The sequence below is a fragment of the Meriones unguiculatus genome, chromosome 7, assembly GCF_030254825.1.
Source record: "Meriones unguiculatus strain TT.TT164.6M chromosome 7, Bangor_MerUng_6.1, whole genome shotgun sequence".
NCBI classification, from domain to species: Eukaryota; Metazoa; Chordata; class Mammalia; order Rodentia; family Muridae; genus Meriones; species Meriones unguiculatus.
Genome location: NC_083355.1, coordinates 81,357,765 through 81,379,960, shown reverse-complemented (window position 1 = coordinate 81,379,960; position 22,196 = coordinate 81,357,765). Strand labels below are relative to the sequence as shown.

The 22,196-nt window shown below is 42.0% G+C and overlaps 1 protein-coding gene across 7 annotated transcripts in view; it reads right to left on the bottom strand.

Moving 5' to 3' along the window:
- Syt16 (synaptotagmin 16) overlaps positions 1-22,196 on the bottom strand; it is a 248,944-nt gene that overhangs the window by 23,190 nt on the left and 203,558 nt on the right. For all 7 annotated transcript variants that reach the window (XM_060387653.1, XM_021654508.2, XM_060387648.1 and 4 more), the window contains 3 exons: positions 16,253-16,506; positions 10,067-10,507; positions 7,328-7,517 (listed from right to left, as the gene is read on the bottom strand). In XM_060387653.1, coding sequence (XP_060243636.1) covers positions 7,328-7,517; positions 10,067-10,507; positions 16,253-16,506 — 885 coding nt within the window. The remainder of the gene's footprint in view (positions 1-7,327; positions 7,518-10,066; positions 10,508-16,252; positions 16,507-22,196) is intronic.

Here is a 22,196-nt window from a genome sequence, read left to right as displayed (position 1 = left end):
GTGTCACCTGTGAATTCTTGATCACACCCATCCAGATGGGTAGTAAGTAATATATCACCCTAGTCTATATTTGCATTTTCGTGGTGATGCTATTGAACATATTTTCATATACCAGATAGCCATCGATACATTCTTTGGAAAGATGAGTACTCAAGTCCTGTCCCCATTTCAAAAAAAAAAAAAATACTTTTTGCTAATGAGTTTTAGGCATTATTTATATATTCTGGATATTAATATTTTTCAAATACATGATTATTATTTCCCATATTTTAGGTTACTCAATCATTCTACTGTTATTTAACTTTGTGTGTGTATAGGTTAATGTGTGTGCATATGTGTGTGCATGCTCATATGTATGAGTGTGTACCCAGTTCCCTTGGGAGCTCGGAGGACAATATTCAGTGTTAGTCTCTGCCTTCTACCTTGTTTGAGATAGGGTGTCGCCGGGCCAGCTGATCCGTGAGCTCTGGGGTTCTCATGTCTCCACCCCTGCCTCGCCATAGGAACAATGGAATTACATACCCATGCTTCCACACCTTAATTTGCATGGGTTCTGGGATCCAAACTCACGTCCCCATCTTCACACAGCAAGAATTTGCCCACTGAACCATCTTGCCAGGCCCTGCTGTTGGGTTTTTTTTTTTTATTCCCACTTGTCTGTGTTTATTTTGCTGCCTGTGCCTTTAGTGTCAAATACAAGAAATCATTGCCAAGTTCAACATTGGGATGATTTTGCTGTTTCCTTCAAAGAATTTTTCATTTGAGGACTTATGCTGAGGTCTTTGATCCTTTCCAAGTTGACTTTTGTTTATAATGTCAGGTATAGATTCAGCTTCATTCCTTTGAATGCATCTAGTTTTCCCAGTCACACACACATATGCTTATATACATATATACAGTTGCATATGTATATACAAATATACATATATACATATCTGTATATACGTATAAATGTATACCTATGTGTATAGACATATATGTGTATATATGTATATACCTCTAAATGGTCTTAACATCTTTGTCAAAAAGAATTTGACTATATGAGATTATCTCTTAAGCAAATGAAGATCTTAGAACTCTTTGATTTCCAACTGTCTTATCCATCCTTCATGTTACATCTGCCTAGGCTTTGACTTCATTCTGTTGTTTGATTCCCAACACCCGTCATATTTAGTACCGTTCCAATTTTGCCTAACACAATCCAGGAAGCTTACAATCATTTATGGATTTGTCAACTGCTTCCTTCATTTCTTCCTCTTGCATCCATTACTTCCTTCTAACTTCTCATTCTTTCTTCCTGACAAATATTATTTAGTATCTTTCAGGGATTAAGCCTTTTCAACTTTCAAGACAAACGTCTACTTTTCCTTCGCCCAGATAACAAGCTGACACACTGGATGTTTATCTTGTGAGGCTTTAGTATTGGCTCTGCGGTTGAGAAATGCATCTCCTCTGTTAGTGTACCCTCATTCCTCTCTCAGTAACCATGGTTTTAAAATGCCTTTATTTAGATATAACCAACATATCCCTGACACTTTAAGATTTTATTTTATTTAGATTGGGTTCACGTAGCACTTCCCCTCTGCTGTTAACCTAGGCCTGCCACCCAGTTATTGCTTTTCCTAGACATTTGATTGAACATCTCTGAGCTTCATTTCCTTCCCTACTAAATAAGATTAATAAAGGAATTCCACAGACACAAGCATTATCATCTTTTGAAGAAGCCAGATATTCTGTTGGCCTGAACTTGGCATGTGACATAGGATGATAATGTGTCATCCTCTAACTAAGCGTATACACCACTGTGCCTAGCTAATGCTACCTCTGAGCACTGGACTCAGAACCATGCATGCAAGGCAAACCTTCTACCAACTTATTATGTCTGCAGATCACTTTTCGTAGTTTCTGACTATGATCGTTGAGACAACTAAGTGAATTTTTCTAGAAAAAGAAAAATTACACGTGCATGAGGTAAGTTAGTGCCATGTCTCAATCTTCATAAGAACTGACCATTAAGCTGGTGGCCATAGCTCATGCCTTTAGTCCCTAAAGCACTTGGGAGCAGAAGCAGGCGAATCTCTGAGTTCAAGACCAGTCTGGCTTACAGGGTGAGTTCCAGGACAGCTAAAACTATACAGAGAAACCCTATCTTGAAAAACCAAAACAAGCAAACAAGAACTAACTATTATTATAAGCATGCAGTGGCTACTAAGACACTGTTTAAAACAGTTCTAAAACAAGGCCTGTGTCCTCTGTGTGCCCGTTTTCATTGAATCCTTTTTCCCCATGTGCGTCATCTGTATATTAGACCCTCTGCTTTCACTTGCTCTTCACAGCAAACAAGAGGCAGCTCTGATTTGCTTTTCTGTTTTTCTTTCCTCCCCTCTGCTATTGTGAGTGCCTAACAAGGTTAACACACCGCTGCTGCTAAGTATTATCATTTGGGTTGTAATTATCATGTGTGACTAATCATGTGCATGCTGAGAAGCTGGGGGAACTTGCTGGGTTTAACTGGAGGGGACATCTTAATGATAGCTTTTGACAAGCAACATTGTGTGTCTGTACACACACACATACACAGCGCGGAAACACACTGTCAGTGAGGGCAGAGTGGAGATGGAGAAAGAGGAGTTGCCAACAGAGCAGCTGACTTCTGCAAGAGATGTCAACCCTCATGTCGGTGGGATCCCTTTGTTAATTGTATTTAATATAGAAGGAAATGAAGTTCAGAGAAGTTCAATCAGTTGTCGAGGCCAAGCAATAACTGGGTGGCAGGCCTAGGTTAGCAGCGGACGAGAAGTGCTAAACTCCAAGTGAATTGCTTTTCCAGGAAACCAAATTCAAGAGACAATCAAATGTTTCTGATTGGTACTGATGACTTATGCATAAGCATTTGTAAGGCAGAGAGGGGTTTCAGAGAGCTGCCAGATGTCAGATCTTTTTCACCTGTTCTTCAACTGTGAACCTGGACTCTCCGTTGACAGGAAAAGAACTGTAGACCAGCCTATTCCACCTTAGTGGCAATTACAATATTTCTGAACAATGAAATTATTGTACACACTTGCTTTTTCTTTTTAAATTGTCTTAAGACTGATGCTAAGGAAGGTACTGCTGGAATGTCAGAGTGTGCCAGGCTAGATTAAGAACCTTCCAGGTGGCCAAAGTGGCTGTTTTAGCCTATATTCCCACTGTGATACCTATTCTCGGTTGTCAACTTGACTATATCTGGAATTAATTAAATCGCAAATGGCTGGGCACACCTGTGAGGATTTTTTTTTTTCCTTAATTAAATCATTTGAAGCAGGAAGACCCACTTTATTTTGGATCTCTGAGATGGGAAGATCCACCTTTAATCTGGGCCACATGTTCTGGCAGCCCAGATTTAAGGACATGGAAAAAGAAACCTCTCTCTTGCCACCTGATTGCTCTCGCTCTTGTTTGCAGGTACATTCCTTCATGAGTATTAAAGCCTACTTCTTCAACATTCCAGTGTATACTGAGGACCAACAGAGCTATCCAACCTCATAGACTGAACAACTCCTGGATTCTTGAAACTTCCATTCATAGGCAGCCTTTGTTGGATTAGCTGGACCACAGCCTGTAAGCCATTCTAATGAATCCCCTTTCTATGTGGAGAGAGAGACTCGCTTTCTAAGTTACTCTAAAGAACCCTGACCACCATGATCATATTCTCTACATTATAAGACCTTTCGGTTTCGGTCATTTGGTGAGAAAGGATGGATGTGCAGACTCCAGTTGGTATGGTTGATATTTGTTTTGACTCAAGTCTCCACCATTGTGTTGACCGGTCTGCTGAGTCCCCCTCCTCCAGGATTTTACCTTATATGTGGGGGAATGGATTACAACTTGGCTGCCTAAAAAAAAGCAGAATTCCACCTACATACAGCTTTCTTTCTTTCTTTCTTTCTTTCTTTCTTTCTTTCTTTCTTTCTTCTTTCCTTCCTTCATTTCTTTGGTATTGTTATTTTTGTTTTTGTTTTTTTTTTGAAACAGGGTTTCTCTGTGTAGCCTTGGCTGTCCTGGAACTCACTCTGTAGACCACGCTGGCCTCAAACTCATAGAGATATGCCTGCCTCTGCGTCCCAAGCACTAGAACTAAAGATGTGTGTCACCACTACAGGATTCATCTAGTCTTTTTCTGAAGTGCCTATTTCTCTCAAAGATAAAATTTTAATGACACAGCACAGCAACCTCCTGATTGGGTTGAACTGGCAAGTTCGAAGTTCTTTTGTTTTATGATAAATCATAAGGCAAGAGATTCTCACTTCTAAATCTCACTCTTCATCTCTTTTCTGGCAAGCAGTAAACCCTTAACAATAGAGAAGTTCCCAACATTTAGGTTCAGTCTCTTCTGCTTCATACTTACCCAAGCACCACAGTTCCATAATCACAAACACCAGCAAGGCAAGGCTGCTATTCCCTTTTGATAGAAGATGGAGACACCTGAGCTGAAAGCCTCAAGTGCAGTATTCTTTTGATCCTGGCTTACATTCATTTCTAGGAATGCCTCTCCCCTCATACACAGACTTTCAGGTATCCACAAACAGAAGTTAGGAATCACTGGCTGCCCTCGCTCTGCTGTGGGCAGCAGTACACCAAGCATCCTCCCTGCCCTGTTCTCACTCACAGCTCATTTATTTACCGACTCCCGTTTCTTTCCTCCTCCTCGCAACCCTGTTCAGTTACCTCACAATACCAAAAATATACCCTAAACTTGCCTGGTAGCTGTCAATGTAGTGTTCATGCCATAACACAGATCTAATGCTTTCAGCCTCTCAAGCCCTTGAAAATACCAGGAGCATCCTTTTAGCATTCCTTCACAGAGGAACTGTCTACTTCCTTATCCCTTCCTAGTTGGCTTTTTCTCAACTACTAGCATTTCACATAGACCAAAAAAGAAAAACCCTTCCGTTTCCACTGCTCGGTTTTAGTTTTAATTCAGAGCCTCACAACAGCACTGCTTTCTTATACTTTGATTTCAGAGATGAAGTATGCCAGCCACAGTTATGGTTAAGTTGTGACACTATGCCTATAATAAATCCTACACTAGTGTACATAGACTAAAACTTAGGGAATTCAAGCCTTCTTCAAGTTAAGGCTTACTATTTTGTCTTATGCAGGTTCAAACAATTATTACAATAATTTCTTCTTTGAGCATGTTTTAAAAATGGAATTATATGAAGATAAAAATGCTATATCCTTCCAATATCACAGCTCTATGTGTATTATTTCTAACCTACCAAATGTATTTTCTTTCAGATGAGGAAAAAGATTCAGGAGAGCTTAGCAGCTCACAGCTGGCAGGTAGGAGAAGCTGAATTTACAGTGTGGTTTATTAACCTCCAGACAATTCTTTCTCAATCAACATGCTCTACTCATTCCTGCATTGGTTGTGCCGTCCTAAGACAGACCTGAATGGGGCATATCTGTGATCCACAACTTCATTGCTTTTTGTATGCCCATCATCACATGCCCCAAATATTGCTCAGACGTTACCAAATTTCAACAACCGAGAAAAAGACACTGGCAGACACTCTGGGGGAGGAGTCTTAAATCAGGATCTTAAGTACCGGGCTGCTATGGGAAGAGAAGCTGGATCTGTAAAAGAGCCTCTAGCTGTGCGATTGATAATCAGTGCCTATTGTGCATTCTAAATAGCTCTTACCTGCCTGAATGGCGCCACTGGCTGTGGATTATGGTTGAATTCATTACCTAGAGTTCTGGGGATTTTCTCTGCTGCCTTTAACACAGTTTTGCTAATGCATGTGTGCTGAGAAAAGTATGCTTATTTGTATGTGTTTATTGCACATGAATATGGACGGTGAAGGAAAACCTTGGGTGTCGTCCTCAGGAACACCATCTACCTCTTTTTACACAGGGTCTCTCATTGGCCTGGAACGCACCAATTAAGCTAAACTGGCTATCCAGCAAGCCCAGGGATCCTTCCATATCCTCATCCCACATGCTGAGGTTAAAAGTGTGTCACCATTTCACATGAGTCATGAGGGGTTGGACTCAGGTGTTCATGCCTGTGAAGCAAATGCTTTACTGAGTTTGCTCCTTAGTTCTCTTTAAAAGTCTGGCTAGAAGGAAAGCCACGTAACAACAGATGCTTGGCAGTCTGTAGCACAGTGAAAGAGGGTGGGAATGGAAGTCTCAGAGTCAGTTGAAGGAGCTAGACTCTTATCTAGTCCGCCATCTGTCTCTTCCATGTAAAGCCAGGCTCATTGACTGTTGGCATTTGTATTGATTTTGCCGTTCTTTCAGTGACATTCTAGTTTCCCTGGTAAGAAGATTCTTTCTCTTCTGCTTCCCAACCTTCAAATTTACCTTCGTGTTCAGAAAAGGCTAGAAGTAACTCTACAGCATGTTTCTGACTCTCTTGCAGCTAGCATTCCAGATACAAAAGTATGTTTCACGGATTAGGTGTTTTTTGTACATCAGGTTCAAAATGCAGAAGTGTATCTTTTAAAGTTTCATTTTGCGGCTAAGATCATTAAAAAATGATGTAGTTTTGTAGCAGTATTATTTTAGTGTCCCTTATCCAACTTCTTAGCTTGAGGGGCTATTGAGGCAACTTGTAGTTGCAGTTCCTTGACTCTTTCTGAACCCTGCCCTTCAGCCATGGGGATAAATGGGTTGTCCTGAGCATTTCTTTCTAACAGTAACCTCAGAAGTAGCCATTTTTCCTGATGAGATGGTCTTGCATTGCCGCCCTTCACCATCACCACAACTACTAACATTTCTGTCTGCTTAGTGTATGTTAGGCACTAGGCTAAGCCCTTCATATAAATTTATTAATTTAAATCTCTCAACACTCCTATCAGGGATGCATTGGTTAATAATTTTTGCAGGTGGTTCAAGAAGGATACAGAAAGGAGACTGGTTGTGTAAAATCAGAGCAAATTGAGTGGGTAATAATTGATCTGGAATTCAACCCCAGCTCCGCCTCCCTCTGAAGTCAGAGTTCTGCCTCTTTACAGTGGAGGCCCCTGTAAAAATATTGGTGGATTCCAATCCCCGTGCAGGTTCCACTTCCGAAAAGGCTTCAGTCTTTTTCCTTAAATAATTTAGACACACAAATCATTCTAAATCGTATCAATTTATGTTTAGATTCTATAGAAGCCTTCCTTCTAATTAAATAAAAGCTATGAAGAAAGCCAGAGATATTGCTTCATGAAAACATGCCCAAACCATACTAAATCTATCTTTTACCACAAAAAAAAAAAAAAAAAAAAATTGAAGAATTAAGATGAAATAGTCACAGCCTTCCACTTGCCTCTGGAGATACCAGGCACACACTTACCAGGAGCTCGGCTAGCAGAGAGGTTGCGGAAATGGCTGCCTTTGATCATTTCCACAGATAATCGCCCTGTTGTGGCGTTGTAGGACAGCCCCACCAATAGCTCTGGCACCCCTCCATGAGACAGCGACTGTGTGGATGAAGCACTGTCACTGTGAGACACCACAGATGGGCTGAGCGGGGACTCTCCACTCTGGAGGGGAAGAACACAAAGAAGTCATTGGGCCATGCCTCGTCCTTCTCTTTGAGAGAAAGCTGATATTATGTTTGGTGAAATGGTGACCCAGTCTCAACCACTGCCAAAGATTACTAATGGGCACTCAGTGTGAATTACAATGTGTCGGGGAGCGCAGCCATGTATGAGACAGCCCGTGGTACTAGCCGACATATTTATTCCAAGAGTAGTCTCCATTCAATATTTCCTCTCTAAAGATAAAATGGACAAAGATGTTATTGCTGGTGTAAATCAAGCCTTCTAAGATACATGGAGTGTGAATAATACATTTAATATAGGCCAAGATTCCCTCCTGTGCAATTTGTTTCTCAGCGTTTCTATGGAACCTACCCACTCCCGAGCTTTGTCTCTGTTCTCCATGCCCTTGATGAATAAGGCAATATAGAAGATGTTTTGTCTCAAAGATAAAAAAAAATGACCACTGGGCACTGACCAGTGTCTGGTTCCACTGCTTAAGAAGGGCATTCCATGGGGAAAATTTTCCTTCTATGGAGAAAAAAACAAGTTTACAAAGGAAGCAGCACTTTCACTGTTAGATACTCGATAGAAGATCAGACACACAGATTGTGGGTCTTGGTGACCTGGGAGACAGCAGGTGAGCAAAGGAGAGAGTCCAGACCTTTTCTCGTGTTTATTCATGTGCACACTTCTGAGTGCTACCTGATGAATGAGGCATGTTAAGAAGAGGACAATCTAGACAAAGCCACTGATTCTCACTGAGTGGGCATCATCAGACTGGCTAGGACGGTCCAGCAGTCTCTCCAGAATGCTGCTTCCTCTACTGGACACGAGCACGTGAGACTTACCCTAAATCTTTCTTGAATGTATCTGAAATTATTTTCTAAAACTTCTTACCAGCATCCCAATAAGCAAAAACAATAAAAGGATTCCACAGCTGTGTGTGTCCAGAGGAAGGCAGCCTTTTAACCAAACCATGTGTGATGAGAGCCCCCAAGCTTTCGTGGACAGTGATTTGTAAGAAGAAAAGGCTTGTGGTCTCGACAAGCTTTGGTGGCCAGAAGTTAGAGACCACAGCAAGGAAATGTTTGCATCCTTGGGTCCCCTTTTGACTCCTCTCAGAATTCTGTTCTCTACGAGTTCATGATTTTTTTTTTTAAAGGAAGAATTTAAATAGATGCGAGACATGATCTGACTTTTGCTTTCTTAGGATCATTCTAAGCCCTGTGTCAGAAAACGGCAGAAGCGTAGAGGCCACCAGCAGGGGACTATTCCACTAACCCACCAGAGAGCCGATTCTGCTTCTATGGAGAGAGAATGCACAGCTCTCAACTGGGAAAGAGAGGTCATGGGTGAGTTCTCCAATTTTGGAACTAGCAACTGGGAAAGATGAGCTTGCCAGCAGGCAGGTCTGGAAAGACAGCGGGTGGCATTGATTTAGAGAGGCAGAAACCAGGATTTACAGTATGAAGATGTTCAGTCGAAATTAGAACTTCAGATGGGTAGACCTTTGTGGAAAGCTTCTCTGCCCTCCACCATGCCTGTGTGGGTCTCTCCCTTTGCCTTTGAATATCTTCCCACACATGTCTTGTTCCCTCAATTGCTTGAGCTATGTGGTTTGGTTTTGTTTTTCACTATCTCAGAAACCCTCTCCTGGCCATTCTAAACAAGCCGGAGCCTCTAGAGCTTTATACCAAGGCCTGCCTGTCAACACCATCCTCGGTGAGGCTGTGGAGCAATAACCACCACTTGCTTCTGTGGCTATTTGGCCCCTGAAGCACACGGCAGGAAACAGCTCCAAATGAATGATTGCTTGGCTGACTAACCCATACCTGCCTGATCTTTCCACATTGTCTGGCAAAGGGGAGATCTTTATCATATATGACAGATAATCTTCATCAGTGATGGGGCTGTCTGATCTTAGACCTCCAAGCTCTGGAAGCCATGGGGCAGGAAGAGAAGTAAGATATGTGGTAGGAAACCAGTCATGAAAATGGAAGGTCTCAGAAGTGTCGGGAACTCAGGGATGCTGTTGCAGGATGTTTCTGAATACTTCAGAGCCTCGCCTTAAATACCCAGTGGTACCCAGCTGTAATTCCTTCACTTGAAAGGCTGAAACAAGGGGATCATGAGTTTGAGGCCAGCCTGGGCTATGTAGTAAGACCCTTGTTTCAAAACCAACAACAAAACTACCAAGTCTAAGAATCCTCCTAATGCATACTGGGGATGGAAATGGAAGGAGTAGGAATGTTGATCCACTGAGTCAAAAGCCCAGCCACCGGCCCCTCCCCACCAAGGTCTCGCCATGCCCTCTATTCTGTTGCCACTGTCATTTCCTAAAATGGGTGCTAACCACATCCATCGCGTTATCAGGCTTGAAAGACCTACCGTCCATGAAGTGCAAACCATGGCTTATAAGGACGAGGAGAGCCAAGTGGAAAATTAAATTAACATCTATGAATTCACAAGCCGAATGTTGTAAATCAAGGGCTGACAATCCGGGTCTTTGAACACACCGCAACATTGGCAGGACCACTCAATATACTCACGCTCATATTACTTCTTGGCTCCAGAACCAGAGTCACTTTCATTTCGCCCTCTGGGTGCAAGTGGCTGAGAGAGAACAGCCTCTCTCCCATCATCCTCTCTCGGGTCATCTTCCGGGCAGCATACAGGCGGAAGCGGACAGCACAGGAAGCCACGTCTCTGGGCTCCAGCTTGGCGAAGGTGACCTTCTCCTTGAAGACCGGGTTGGGCCCTCTCTGGATGTTCGTCTTACCCCTCTGCTTCTTACTGGGGAGCAGCACTACATGAACTTGCCAGGAGTTGACACCGCTTCGGTCCTTATCTGGAAGACCCTGTGCTCTCACAATGGTCACCGTGAGCTTCTGGGTTACAGCTCTATATTCAAAGACAACATCCAGGTCACCACATTTTGAGATAGGCTCCGAGAGTCTGGTAGGCACCTGCAGATTGGTCCCATCCTGTTCCTGTCACAAGCAGAGGGGGAAAATGAGGACTGGCAATGACGGTGACAAGTTGTTGCTCCTTGGTGCTTTCTTGGCTCCCAGGCTTCCTGTGGCCGCCAGAAGGTCTGTCTGTTTACTAAGTTCTCCCTGCTAGACTGAATTCTTGGTGTGTACAATGCCTGCCATTGAGCAACCTTTTGAGAATATGTTTTTTTTCCATTATTTAATGAATAAATTAAGGGCTTACAATCTTTTAAAAAAAAAAACAGCCATTTGCACTGCCTTACAAAAAGTACAATGGTCCACATGGCTGAAACCATCTGAGACATGAAGACTCCAGTTAAATAAACTATCTACTATGTAAATGCAACAGGTAACATTGGAGACCCTAGGAGTCATTGCTGAGCCTGGACCCATTGTCCATAAATCAGAACTTTCCCATAGGCAAAAATCCCTGTCTCAGGCAGCTGATCGTTAAGAGTCTTTCTAAATTTCCTGGGAGAGCAGGCTAATGGCTGAGCTTCTCCAACCCTAATGGCCACCTGAGTCACTGGGGGATTCTCTTGAAGTCAACAGCTGGGGGCAGAGACTGTATTTCTAAGATGCTTGCCAGGAATGTTGGCTACAGAAAGCCAAGCCTAAGGAGATCATTTACAGCAGCCAATTAACAAAAAGCACTACTGGAGCCAGAAAAACTGGGTTAAAATCAGGACTCTGCCACTGGTTAGTGTTCTGAGCCCTGGCCAAACAGAACAATGCACATCCGTATATGCCTACTGAAGAGAGGAGGATTGCAAAGCTACAGAAATGCAGTGAGGGGGGTGCAATGAGCTTTTCTATACTCTTCAGCTAGAGTGGCAATTTTAGTGTTTCATCATGTCTCCTTTGTGTCTTAGTTTCGCACACTTACATATGACATGTATGTACACATGTGTATACATATTTGCTGAATCATTGAAATAAATGTGAAACTCTCCTTTTGAAAAAATAGAGAGTAGGGTTGTAAGGTTTTAGTCAAAATGATAAGCCTTCTTCAGACCCGACTCCAGGTTTATTCCCACTAGTGGCATGGAGTTAGTTCTTCCCAAGCATGCCTCTCTCTTTATGGAATATCACTACTGGCCATGCACTTACCTGCAGGTACTCAGATCTGACGTCCTTACTGGGAAAACTAAACTGAACACCATGCACTGTAAATACCACGACACCAACAATTATTAATAATGTCAATATGATTTAAATTTTCCCCTGAAGGCCCGGGTCTTACCTATAACTAAAAGGATCTCACGGTGAACCCCTTCTTCATGTGAATCAGCTCTTTGGGGAATTGAACTCTAGATGTTGCTCATTCTGCAATTACTTCAAAATTATAACAAAATACTTCCTTATGTGCATTCATCAGTGAAAATTTCCTACAGGATGATAGGGGAAGGACGTGGTGCTGTGGAATCAAACGTTCTGTAGAAGGCACGTCTGCTACTTATAAGCTCTATAACACTGGGCAAATTATTTAATACTTTCCATTAGCCTTTCCTCAATAGTAAAATAAGGATGATATCCACCGCACAGGGATGTGGTGCAAAGTAGAAGACCTGACATATAGGAGACATCTAATAAATGCCCTTCCCTTTTAAGATTCAAATTAGCCTGCCAAGAAAATTCAGCTCTCTTGTAAAAGAAGGGGAGCTCCTTCCATCCTTCCCCCTGTGCATGCAATCATGCATGAGCATTTCTATTCAGAGGTACTTAGTTTCAAGTGATAAAAGTGGTTGCTATAGAGATTTCTGAATACAACTGACTAGTGTATATATAATATTAGAAGCAAGTCTCCAAGGAATTTGGCTAACTGAAAAACCAAGGCAGAATCTTTTCTTAAGCTCCCGTCTCCCCATAAAACTCCCATCTATTTTATCCCACTCTTGATCATCTACATGGCTTGCCTAGATGTAATAATAGCTAGCACCTTTTAAGTTGTTCTTAATGTCAGGTAGCACATCAAGTCTGCACATTTGAAATCCCCTTGGCCTCATCCCTTATTTCATTTTCCTGCACAGACACAACCAACCTTGGCTCTGAGAAGTTGCAGCCTGGAGCGACCCAATAATTCATTACTTTCTGCTTATAAAACAAAACAGAATGCTCAGTTCTCATCCTTGGTTCATTAGTACCAAAGCTTAGAAAGTACTCTGCTTCCCACCAACTTTGGAAAGGCCAGAATGTGCCATCATTAACACTCTTTGCAATAAGCTTTCTCCCTTTGGCAAGATGACCTGAGAGCAGGTTACAATTTCTTGGAGTACGTCCCACAGGATAAAGCAATTGGTCGTACTGGGTGGTGGCCAATTCAATGGCACATTCTCATCCAGGACCTCTCTTCTTCCTTCCCTCATCCCCCCATCCTTCATTAACAATGTGCTCACTACCAAAGAAACAAAAGCCTTCGCCTTCAGCTCTGTCTTACGAGGGAACTCAACTAAGAAACACCGTGCTTTTTAATATTTATACCTGCATAATGAGGTAGTGTTTGAGCTATTTCATGGGAAAGGAAATTAAAGCTAAAAAGGGCTATGTAATACCATTCCAACAGCAGGGTCATATTCCAGGCCAGCATCATTCAAGAGTCCTACCCCAAAGAACATACCTCATCCACTGTTAAATAGTCAAAATACCAGACTTTGTGTTAAGCCACATGACCTACTTCCTTCTGTCAAACCTTCCACCGTAGATGCTTCTGTTTCATAAGTATGTGAGATGAAAATGGAAACTGGACGCCAGGACTGTAAATTCATTCCCTTTCAGGTAGGTCGGTCTCTGTTCCTCATATTAGGTAGGAGTCATATTAGGGAGTCATCTACTTCAATGCTAAGGTAAAAATGCCTGGTAATAAGAGTCTCCTCGCAAGCCCATCAGCTGTCTATTCAGGTAAGTGCTCCCTGCACCTGCCAGTTTCTGGGGGAGTCCCCAGCCAAAGCTACTGCAATTGTTCTGAGAAGTCTGGGCCATGCACAGCTCTGAGCATCAGCTGTGTTCCCCATGGGCCAGTCCTAGCTGTTGCTCATGAAAACTGGGCTTTGCAGCCTCGACCTGGGTTGATTTGAGACAGAGATTTGCGAAGTTTTGTATTTTCATAGCAATTAATTATTTCAACGCACATCACCTATCACCAGGCCACCAACGGAGCTCCTTGTATGGGTACTGTTAATACTGCTAATCTGTTTGACCTTCCTGCAAGGTAAAACTCTCTTCCTCTTTATCCCCATTTGGCAGATTTTAATTAACTTCTCAAGGCCAACCAATTAATCAGTGGAAAGCAGAGATGAAAAGTGGGACACCTGTCTCTCTGTGTGTCTGAGATTTCCAGCCACCTTCCCATTGTTTTCCCTACCAAGCCCCAGGTCTGGGGGAGAAAGTCAATGGTCTTTGCCAGCTAAGGGTAAACTGGAAAATCCATGATCATAGCAGGAAGTCACACGGCATGAGAGCTTTCCTTCTGAGACAAAATAAATGATTCCTTGAGCTCTCCTGTCCCGATGTTCCCCTTCAAGGTGGAAATGCTTGCATCAAGCTGTCAAAAAACCCACATAAGTTTAAAGATTTCCTGTCAAACCTGAAAAGCCTTTCTGTTTTAGTAAGATAGTGTTGATGTCATCTTGTGGCCCAAAGTAAATGGATCCACAATCCGTTCTGGATGCCAGATACACCAGGGAAGACAAGGTTCTTAACACAGCTAAGAGACAAATAAATCAATGCTTAAGAGCAAGCTACGGCTGCAGAGCAGGCAGTTACGGGAACTGCCTGAGCTCCATCTGAAGTTCTACAGTAGGAGCACCAAATTACAGTTTTTGTCTCAAAATAGATAGGAGGTTGAATGGTGCACACGGAACTGTCTGGGTATTTTTGGAGTCTGAGAACATTCAGTACCCTTAGCATAAGTCATCTATTAAAGTACCAGGAGGCAGGAAAATGGGAGGTTACGTGCAGAAGGCAAGCCCAAACCTAATGGCACAATTATCAGGGAGAGAGAGTTATCAACAGGCAGGTAAATAGTTCTGTTTTGTTTTTGCAGTGAGGGAGACAAAGGGAATATTTTTAAATATTGTGTGGGATTTGATTTGACTCTGAGTAGTGACACCATGGGAAAGCAGACTTGTATTTTGTTTCTCTCTCTTTCTTTTTAATAAAACTGATGAAAAGTTAGTAGCTTTGGGTACCTATGTAGGAGGGGCTGACTAACAAGCCATAAACCAGGTACCTGAGTTTCCATTTCTGGTTTGCAGCAGAAACACCATCATAGGGGCATGCAAATGCATGCAAACATGTGCAGAGGCCTTCTTACACACGTCCTACATATGTCTACTAACTTGAAAACAACAAGGCTGTGGAACATGATTTTCTACAATTTTTTGTGTTTCTTAATCAATCTTTCTTTTTTCTTCCTTCCTTCCTTCCTTCCTTCCTTCCTTCCTTCCTTCCTTCCTTCCCTTTCTTTCTCTTCCTTCTTTCCTTCCTTCCTTTATTATTTATTACAATTTATTCACTTTGTATCCAGGCTGTGGCTCCCTCCCTCATCTCCTCCCAGTCCCACCCTACCTCCCTCTTCTCCCCCTATGGCACTCCCCTAGTCCACTAATAGGGGAGGTCCTTCTCCCCTTCTATCTGACCCTAGCCTACTGGGTCTCATCAGGGCTGGCTGCACTGTCTTCCTCTGTGGCCTGGTGAGGCTGCACCCCCCCCAGGGAGATGTGATCAAAGAGCCAGCCACTGAGTTCATGCCAGAGACAGCCCCTATTCCCCTTACTACATAACCCACTTGGAGACTGAGTCTATTGGTTACATCTGAGCAGGGGGTCTTCTAGATCCTCTCCATGCATTCCTTCTAAGATATTTACCCCACTTATTTTCTCGAGTTGCAGTAATCAACTCGTTCTCTATTTTTATCTTTACATATTACATTGAGGTCATGTAAATATGAAATTTTTATTAGTAATTTCATCTAAGTTGATTTCAAGTTAACACCTCTCAACATCAACAAATCATTATAGAAGGGATGCAACTCACGAACAACAACCAGAAATGCCCGTGAGATAGAACAGTGTTTGTAAAACCTGGGATTGCAGTACTAGTGTCCCTCTCTGTCATGGGTGCCCATCCCTACATATCATAGACAAGCTTTACTTTAAAGACTGATTTACAAGCTGCATCTTTCATCAAATGTTTATTACAAAAGTAACATCAGCGACCAGAATGTTGTAACTGTCAGTGCTGCCTTCAGCTCACTTCAAAGCTAATACTACAAGGCCCTCATCCTAATATCATGTGCACTTTCGTTTGGAGGGCATTTTACTTTAGTTTAATTCTCCAATAATTTTTAATTTAGCAGTCATAGCCAAGGATTTGGGGTGAAATAAAACAGAACCCACTTTTCCACAAAGGAAAGCAACTAGGCTCTCCAAAGTTCTAAAAATCCTTTTGTATCAGAATATCCCTGTGAAGGTGCACTCCCTGATGGCTTCTTTTCCACTGCTCTCACATTCTTCTTCCTCATCCATTTTGAGAGGATGTATTTGTGATGATTCTTTTATTGCTATTCGCAGAGGCTTTGGTCATCTAGACAAACATTTATTTCAAATAGAAGGGTTTTTTTTTTTTGTTTTTTTTTTTTGTTTTGTTTTTTTTAGGCCCAGCAATAACTTCCTTTCTGGAGAAATCAGGCGAGGGAAGGGAAGGAGCACATGGTACTAAAATGAAGAATGGAGAACAACTTGCCTCAGGACTCCACATAGAGGAGCTGTGGGTGGCATAGGAATCCTCAAAGCCCTGACTAGTAAAAGCCGTCTCCGTCTCCAGGATGCCATTTGCACAAGGACGACTGAGGCTTCGGAGGGCGACAGTCTCTTGATGACAAGGGCCGTGGTGCCTGGTGTCACTGCTCTCACAGGGGTACTGTGAGAGGGTGGAGATGGGGCGATCTTCGTAAGGCAGAAACTCAGAATAACTGAGTTGACTGGTTCCATCCAAATCTAAATTTGCAATGAAAAAATTTTTCAATTGTATCATATTTTTATACCTTTTGATCTAGAAAAATCAAACAATGGCATACACAACAATCAGGACCACACCACAGAAGCAAAGCTTATAACAGTAACATCTGCAAAGACAACCCCACACACCTGGTGGATAAACTTTGTCCCTATAGTAAAAAGAAAAGCTCATTATGTGAGATAAATGTAGGTGAGGATCATGAGCTTGAGGCCAGCTACAGGGGGGAAAAGTCTTTACCAAAAAAATTTGAAATCTTGATAAAAGTAAAAGCTTCTGTATTTGAGCCACAGAAATTCTGATGTGTGAACAATGTTCATATCTTCTAACACTTTCTTTCATGCATAAAACTATTTTAAAAAGCCATCGGTGGGTAATTATGGATGTACAATAGTATCCTGTTGGGCAGATAGCAGCAGTCTTTTCCCATAAATATTACATTTTCACCTGCCTGGCCCAAACTTGATTCTTCCGACTCATTAAACTCCAGTTTCCAGAGCACCCCACCACCCACTTCTGGGCTCCCTGGCTGTTTCTTCCTCTCCTCTCTGTCTTGTCCACTCAAAAGAACCAACTCCTGAACTATCCCTGACTCCTTCCAGCTCAGTGTTTTTCTCTCTCTCTCTCTCCCTCCCTCTCTCTCTCTCTCTCTCTCTCTCTTTTGTCCCCTTCTGAAGCCTTCTGAGCAGAGGGTGATGTGCTAACCACAGAGGACAAAGGAGCACAGAATGAGGAGACCACATCCTTGCTACATTACTGTTTGCATTCTAGAACTACCTCTGGGTTATCCGTTCTGTTGCATCGGTTTTAACCTTTAGCAGAAATATCCATCCTTATACTCATATTATTAAAAAGTAAGGAGTATCAAACCAGGGCTGGGGGTTGTCTGAGTTGGTAAAACACTTGCTTTGCAAGCACAGGGACCTAGGTCCAATGTCCGATACCAACGTAAAAGCCTGAGTGGCTTTCTCTTTCATTCGCTCTCCCTTTGCCTCCACTCCTTTACCTCCTCTTTCCTCTCCTCTCCCATTCCTCCCCACAACCCTACTCACCTCATTCATTTCTCCTCAATGTCAGCAGACAAAGCAAACCCGTCAGGTTCCTCCCAAGCAACAGCTTCAGCCCTGACTCCCCCACCCCAATTAAGATGTCTCATCTCTTTAGCTCCCAGGCCCCCTCAACAGTCCCCAGCCTAGGATGAAAGAAAATGAGAAGCATAGATAGGAGTGGGGCATCCAAGAGACAGCCCTAGGTCAGCTCTTATGTGCCCTAGCAGCTCCTTGGGAGTGTCTTAGAACTTCAGCTATATCATAGGCTTCCAGGAGGCATAAGCATGCAGAATCTTTATCCACTGCTACATCTTCACTAAACCTTCAGATAAACGTTCAAGAGGAGTCGTGTAGCAAATACCTGGAGCAGCCAGGTGTGGAGCAAAGCTGAATCCTGGTGATAGTAACTAACCAGGGTACAGTAAACGAAAATGCCGATTCAAGCTTAAAATAGATAGCGTGCAGCTTGGCCATTGCTCAGGGGTGAGTACTAAAGTTTGGGTGCCCAGAACCCACATGAATGTTAAATGTAGTTCTAGTGTCCAGGTAGCAGAGAGGAGGGATGCCCAGAACTGACTGGCTAGACTAGCCTTATTAGGAAGGTCTGAGTTTACCGGAGAGACCCTGCCTGCCTCACTGACTGAAGTAGAGAATGATCGGGGAAGACTCTCAGCATCAGGCCTAGACCTCTACACACACACACATGAGAATGAGTATCTGTATGTATGTATATGAATATACATACTTGTATAGCAGATGAGTATGTATATGAGCAATATGCATACATATGAATATATATGGGTATATAGACATATGGATGAGTATACATGAATATCAGAGCATATATGCATATATGTATATTTGTGCATATATATATATATATACTCATTCTCACGTGTATTTTTAAAAATACTATGTAAAGACCAGATTAGCACAACTTTGGACTCTGGATTTATAATTTTTCAAAACCACACCAGCCATTGAAAAACTCCTCTCTCCTCTCTCTCTCTCTCTCTCTCTCTCTCTCTCTCTTTCTCTCTCTCTCTCTCTGTTGTGTTATTCTTAAATATTCAGCTCAGGCTTCTTAGAAACACTTCCACAGGATACCACACACACACAAAAAAAAATGTTACATTCATACTTTCAGTTGTTTGACAAACACGCCTATTTAAAAGCCACAGAAAACGACAGAAAGCAGGAAACTTCTCATGCAAAAACCTACAATAAAGCAAGGTTTTCTTCTAAGTCTCTAATTAGCACACCCATTCCTCACATACATGAACAGTGAGATGTCCTATTAAGCAGTGGGCCATCTATCAATGTGTGCAGTACCCAGCAGGACTTCAGTACAAAATCTAACTTCGCAAGAAATTATCCCCATAAAATTGTCTCCTGACTTTAACTCCTATGGCGATAATACCTAGATCAGCAATGCGGGGACTTTCAGCAGCTACATTAAGCCATGAAACATTATTCATAACTGAAAAAATAAAACCGTATTAATGGAACAAAGCATTTCCCATGACAGACAAGTGAGGGACAAATTAGAAAATCGAGTCTGGGCTACAAGTCAAGTAGCAACAAGAAGGAAAGGAAATGCTGGGTCACCCCAAGGGTTCCCTTGCCTGCAAATGGCAGAGAGTCACATCGCTTTAAACACACATGCAAAGGAAATGGCCTATTTTCAGATAAATAGATCTTGGCTTTTTAGAGGTTATATGCCGTAACTGTGTCACATTGAATATATTCACACGGCCAGAGAAAGTGTTCAACTCGTTCAGGATATGAGCCACAGTAATGGAACACTCCATTGTATAATTACCGTCTTTCATCCTCTCTATCTAGCCATATAGGAAGAGTGTTGTCACTCACTATTCATAATGGTCCACCTGCATGATATCTTAACTGGGTTATGGGTGCCAATTATTCAAATGATAATAAGAGTTGGTGTGTTGCTATTTTGTGACTGTGACTGAGACTCACAATCAGTTGACTTCAAATGAAGGAGACAGTCCTATACAACCAGTTAGTGGGAGGGCTAGAAGGGAACTCTCCCTGGAGGAGAAGAAATCGTATCAAAGAATGGAAGCTCCTGCTCCTACCTGAGCTCTTGCATCCACTTCCTCATGGCCTGCTCCAGGGAGGTCACAGCTGATGATTTCTGTGTCCACCCAGCACAATCAAATCCAATCACATGTATATATACGTGTGTGTGTGTGTGTGTGTGTACGTTTTCCTAGTCCTACTTCTCTGGTTGGTATCTTATTCCAAACAAAACTGGCTAGAGATACTGAGGATATGAGTTGTTTTTAATGATATGGAGAAGAAGATAGCTATCTTTTATAAAAACATCTTAGTAGACATACACATCTTTTGGTATTGTCATCTACAAAGTTCACACTCAAAATATCCACAATAGCATTATGAATTTTTAAGTCTCTTAATCTTTTAACTAAGTTTGTTATTTTGCAAAAAGCTTTTTTTTTTTTTTTTTTTTTTTTTTTTTTGTAGCTCTCCTGGGCCACAGGTAGCCTACAGGCTTCAACTGGACATGCTGATATGGAGCAGCTATTCTTACTTAGCTTTAAGGTTACTGCTCAAAACAAATTTTTTAAAAAAGCAGTCCCAACAAGTCAACAATTAAGCTATAGCTTCATGCTCTGCCTGGAACTCAAACCTCCCATTACAGGAAAGATAAAATTGTGACCTTTACAGGTAAATGGATGGATCTAGAAAAGATACCATTGAGTGAGGTAACCTAGACCCAGAAAGGCAAACATTACCTATTCTCTTCTACTGGAGACTCCTAGCTCTAATTTTTCAGATGTGAGCATATAGCCTGTCATAACAACAGAAACTAGGAAAGAAAAATGGGACCATTGCCAGAATAGAGAGTATAGGGAGAAAAAAGAAGGGAAATAGCACAGCACACATGATCTAATCATGAAAATGGGAAAAGAGGGAACCTAGGGAAAGAAAAGGAGGTCAGTTCAGAAGAAGGTGGGAGGAAAGTAAAGGGGAATGACAGGATACAAATGATGATGTGATAGGGGAAGTAGGGGAAGGAAGGCTCTCTATGGAAGGGGAGGTAGGTAAAGACAGGAGAAGGTTAAGGACACATTGTAAAGTAACTCCAGATCTGACACCCTCATGCAGCCATACATGTAAGCAAAACACTAATGCATATTAGAAAAAATAAATTAATAATAAAAATACCACCAGAGGATTTTAAGAAGGTTAAAGAGACATTGCAAAAGAAGTATGAAATAGGGCAGAGTGCTGGGAAAAGCTGTCTTCCAGCCATCACGTGGCCATTGTATTCAGGCACTCACGGCATCTGAGGTTACCTGCACAAGAGCTGAACAAGGTCAAGCCAGTCAAAGCTGTAGCTTGGAGGGGGGATAGAAGACCACATTAATAGTTAAGTAACTACTGTAGATGATGGCTGCTGGTGGAAGGGGAGTCACTCTCCACTGAGACTGTGGCCACTGGTAGATTGCCTATGCTCCAGTGAAGGGCCTTACCACCATGCTCATGTGTGCATCACAAATTGGATTCAGCTGCTTTGGGGAGAGAAAAAAAAAAAAAAAAGCTGATATGAAGCTGGGAGAGTAGTTGGAGCAGAAAAGTTGGAGGTAGATATGATCAAAATATGTTATATATATATATATATGCATGAAATTCTCAAAGAATAAAATAGCTATTTAATAAAAGAATTCATTAACATAAAGCAACACTGAATCAAACGCCTAGGGAAAAAGCATAGCTTGTAATATGCTGCTAACGACTTTGTAAGGAATCCATCATGATGTCACTTAAGGGAAGCATAGGATACAATAAGCATCCTGCAGTTCATTCTAAATCCAGATTTCACTTGGATTTTGAGCATTTAATTTCACTGTCCAACATTTTAATGCATTCTTTAAACAGGAAGAATTGTTTACAATTAAACCGAATCTAAGTAAAATTAATTAGCTAAATGGAAAGTAGGCAAAGTATAAAGAAAAAAATTATTCTTTATCATTAAACAATTCCACTGCTTTAACAATGCATAGAAAAGAAATGATAGTAAAAATAAGCAATACAAACATTTGTCTTTCCATGGTTTTGATGACCTCAAATTTAGCATGCAGCTATTTCTATAAAAATCCTTTGGATTTTCTTCAGCCTTTATAGTAATTCATTCAATGAAGTAGACTTTGCCCTCTGTCCAATAGAGGGAATTTCATCTTTTCTATCACTACCTGTCAAAACTACAGAATTACTAATTGTGATAAGAATTCCAGGAAGGTAAGGCTGGGTGGCTGTCTCCATTCTCAGAGCCTTGGCCATTTGTATAAATCAGAACCCAGACGCACAGGCTTCTGGGAAGTGGGGCCATTAGCTTTAGAATTAAGCAAGGGACTCTCAGGGAGTCACCTACTATTAACTTTCATTAGCTAGCATTTGCCTGTTTGGTGGAGGGAAAGGAATGCAGAGTGGAACACTAGGGAACAGGAGGGGAGGGGAGGGGAGGGGGGGAAAGGCAGAGGGTCTACAGCCATTAATGTTGTGGTTTGTCAAAATAGGTCATGTTGGCTTTTGTCAATAAGTCTAGCTGAATGATGAGTAGCAAGCTTTTC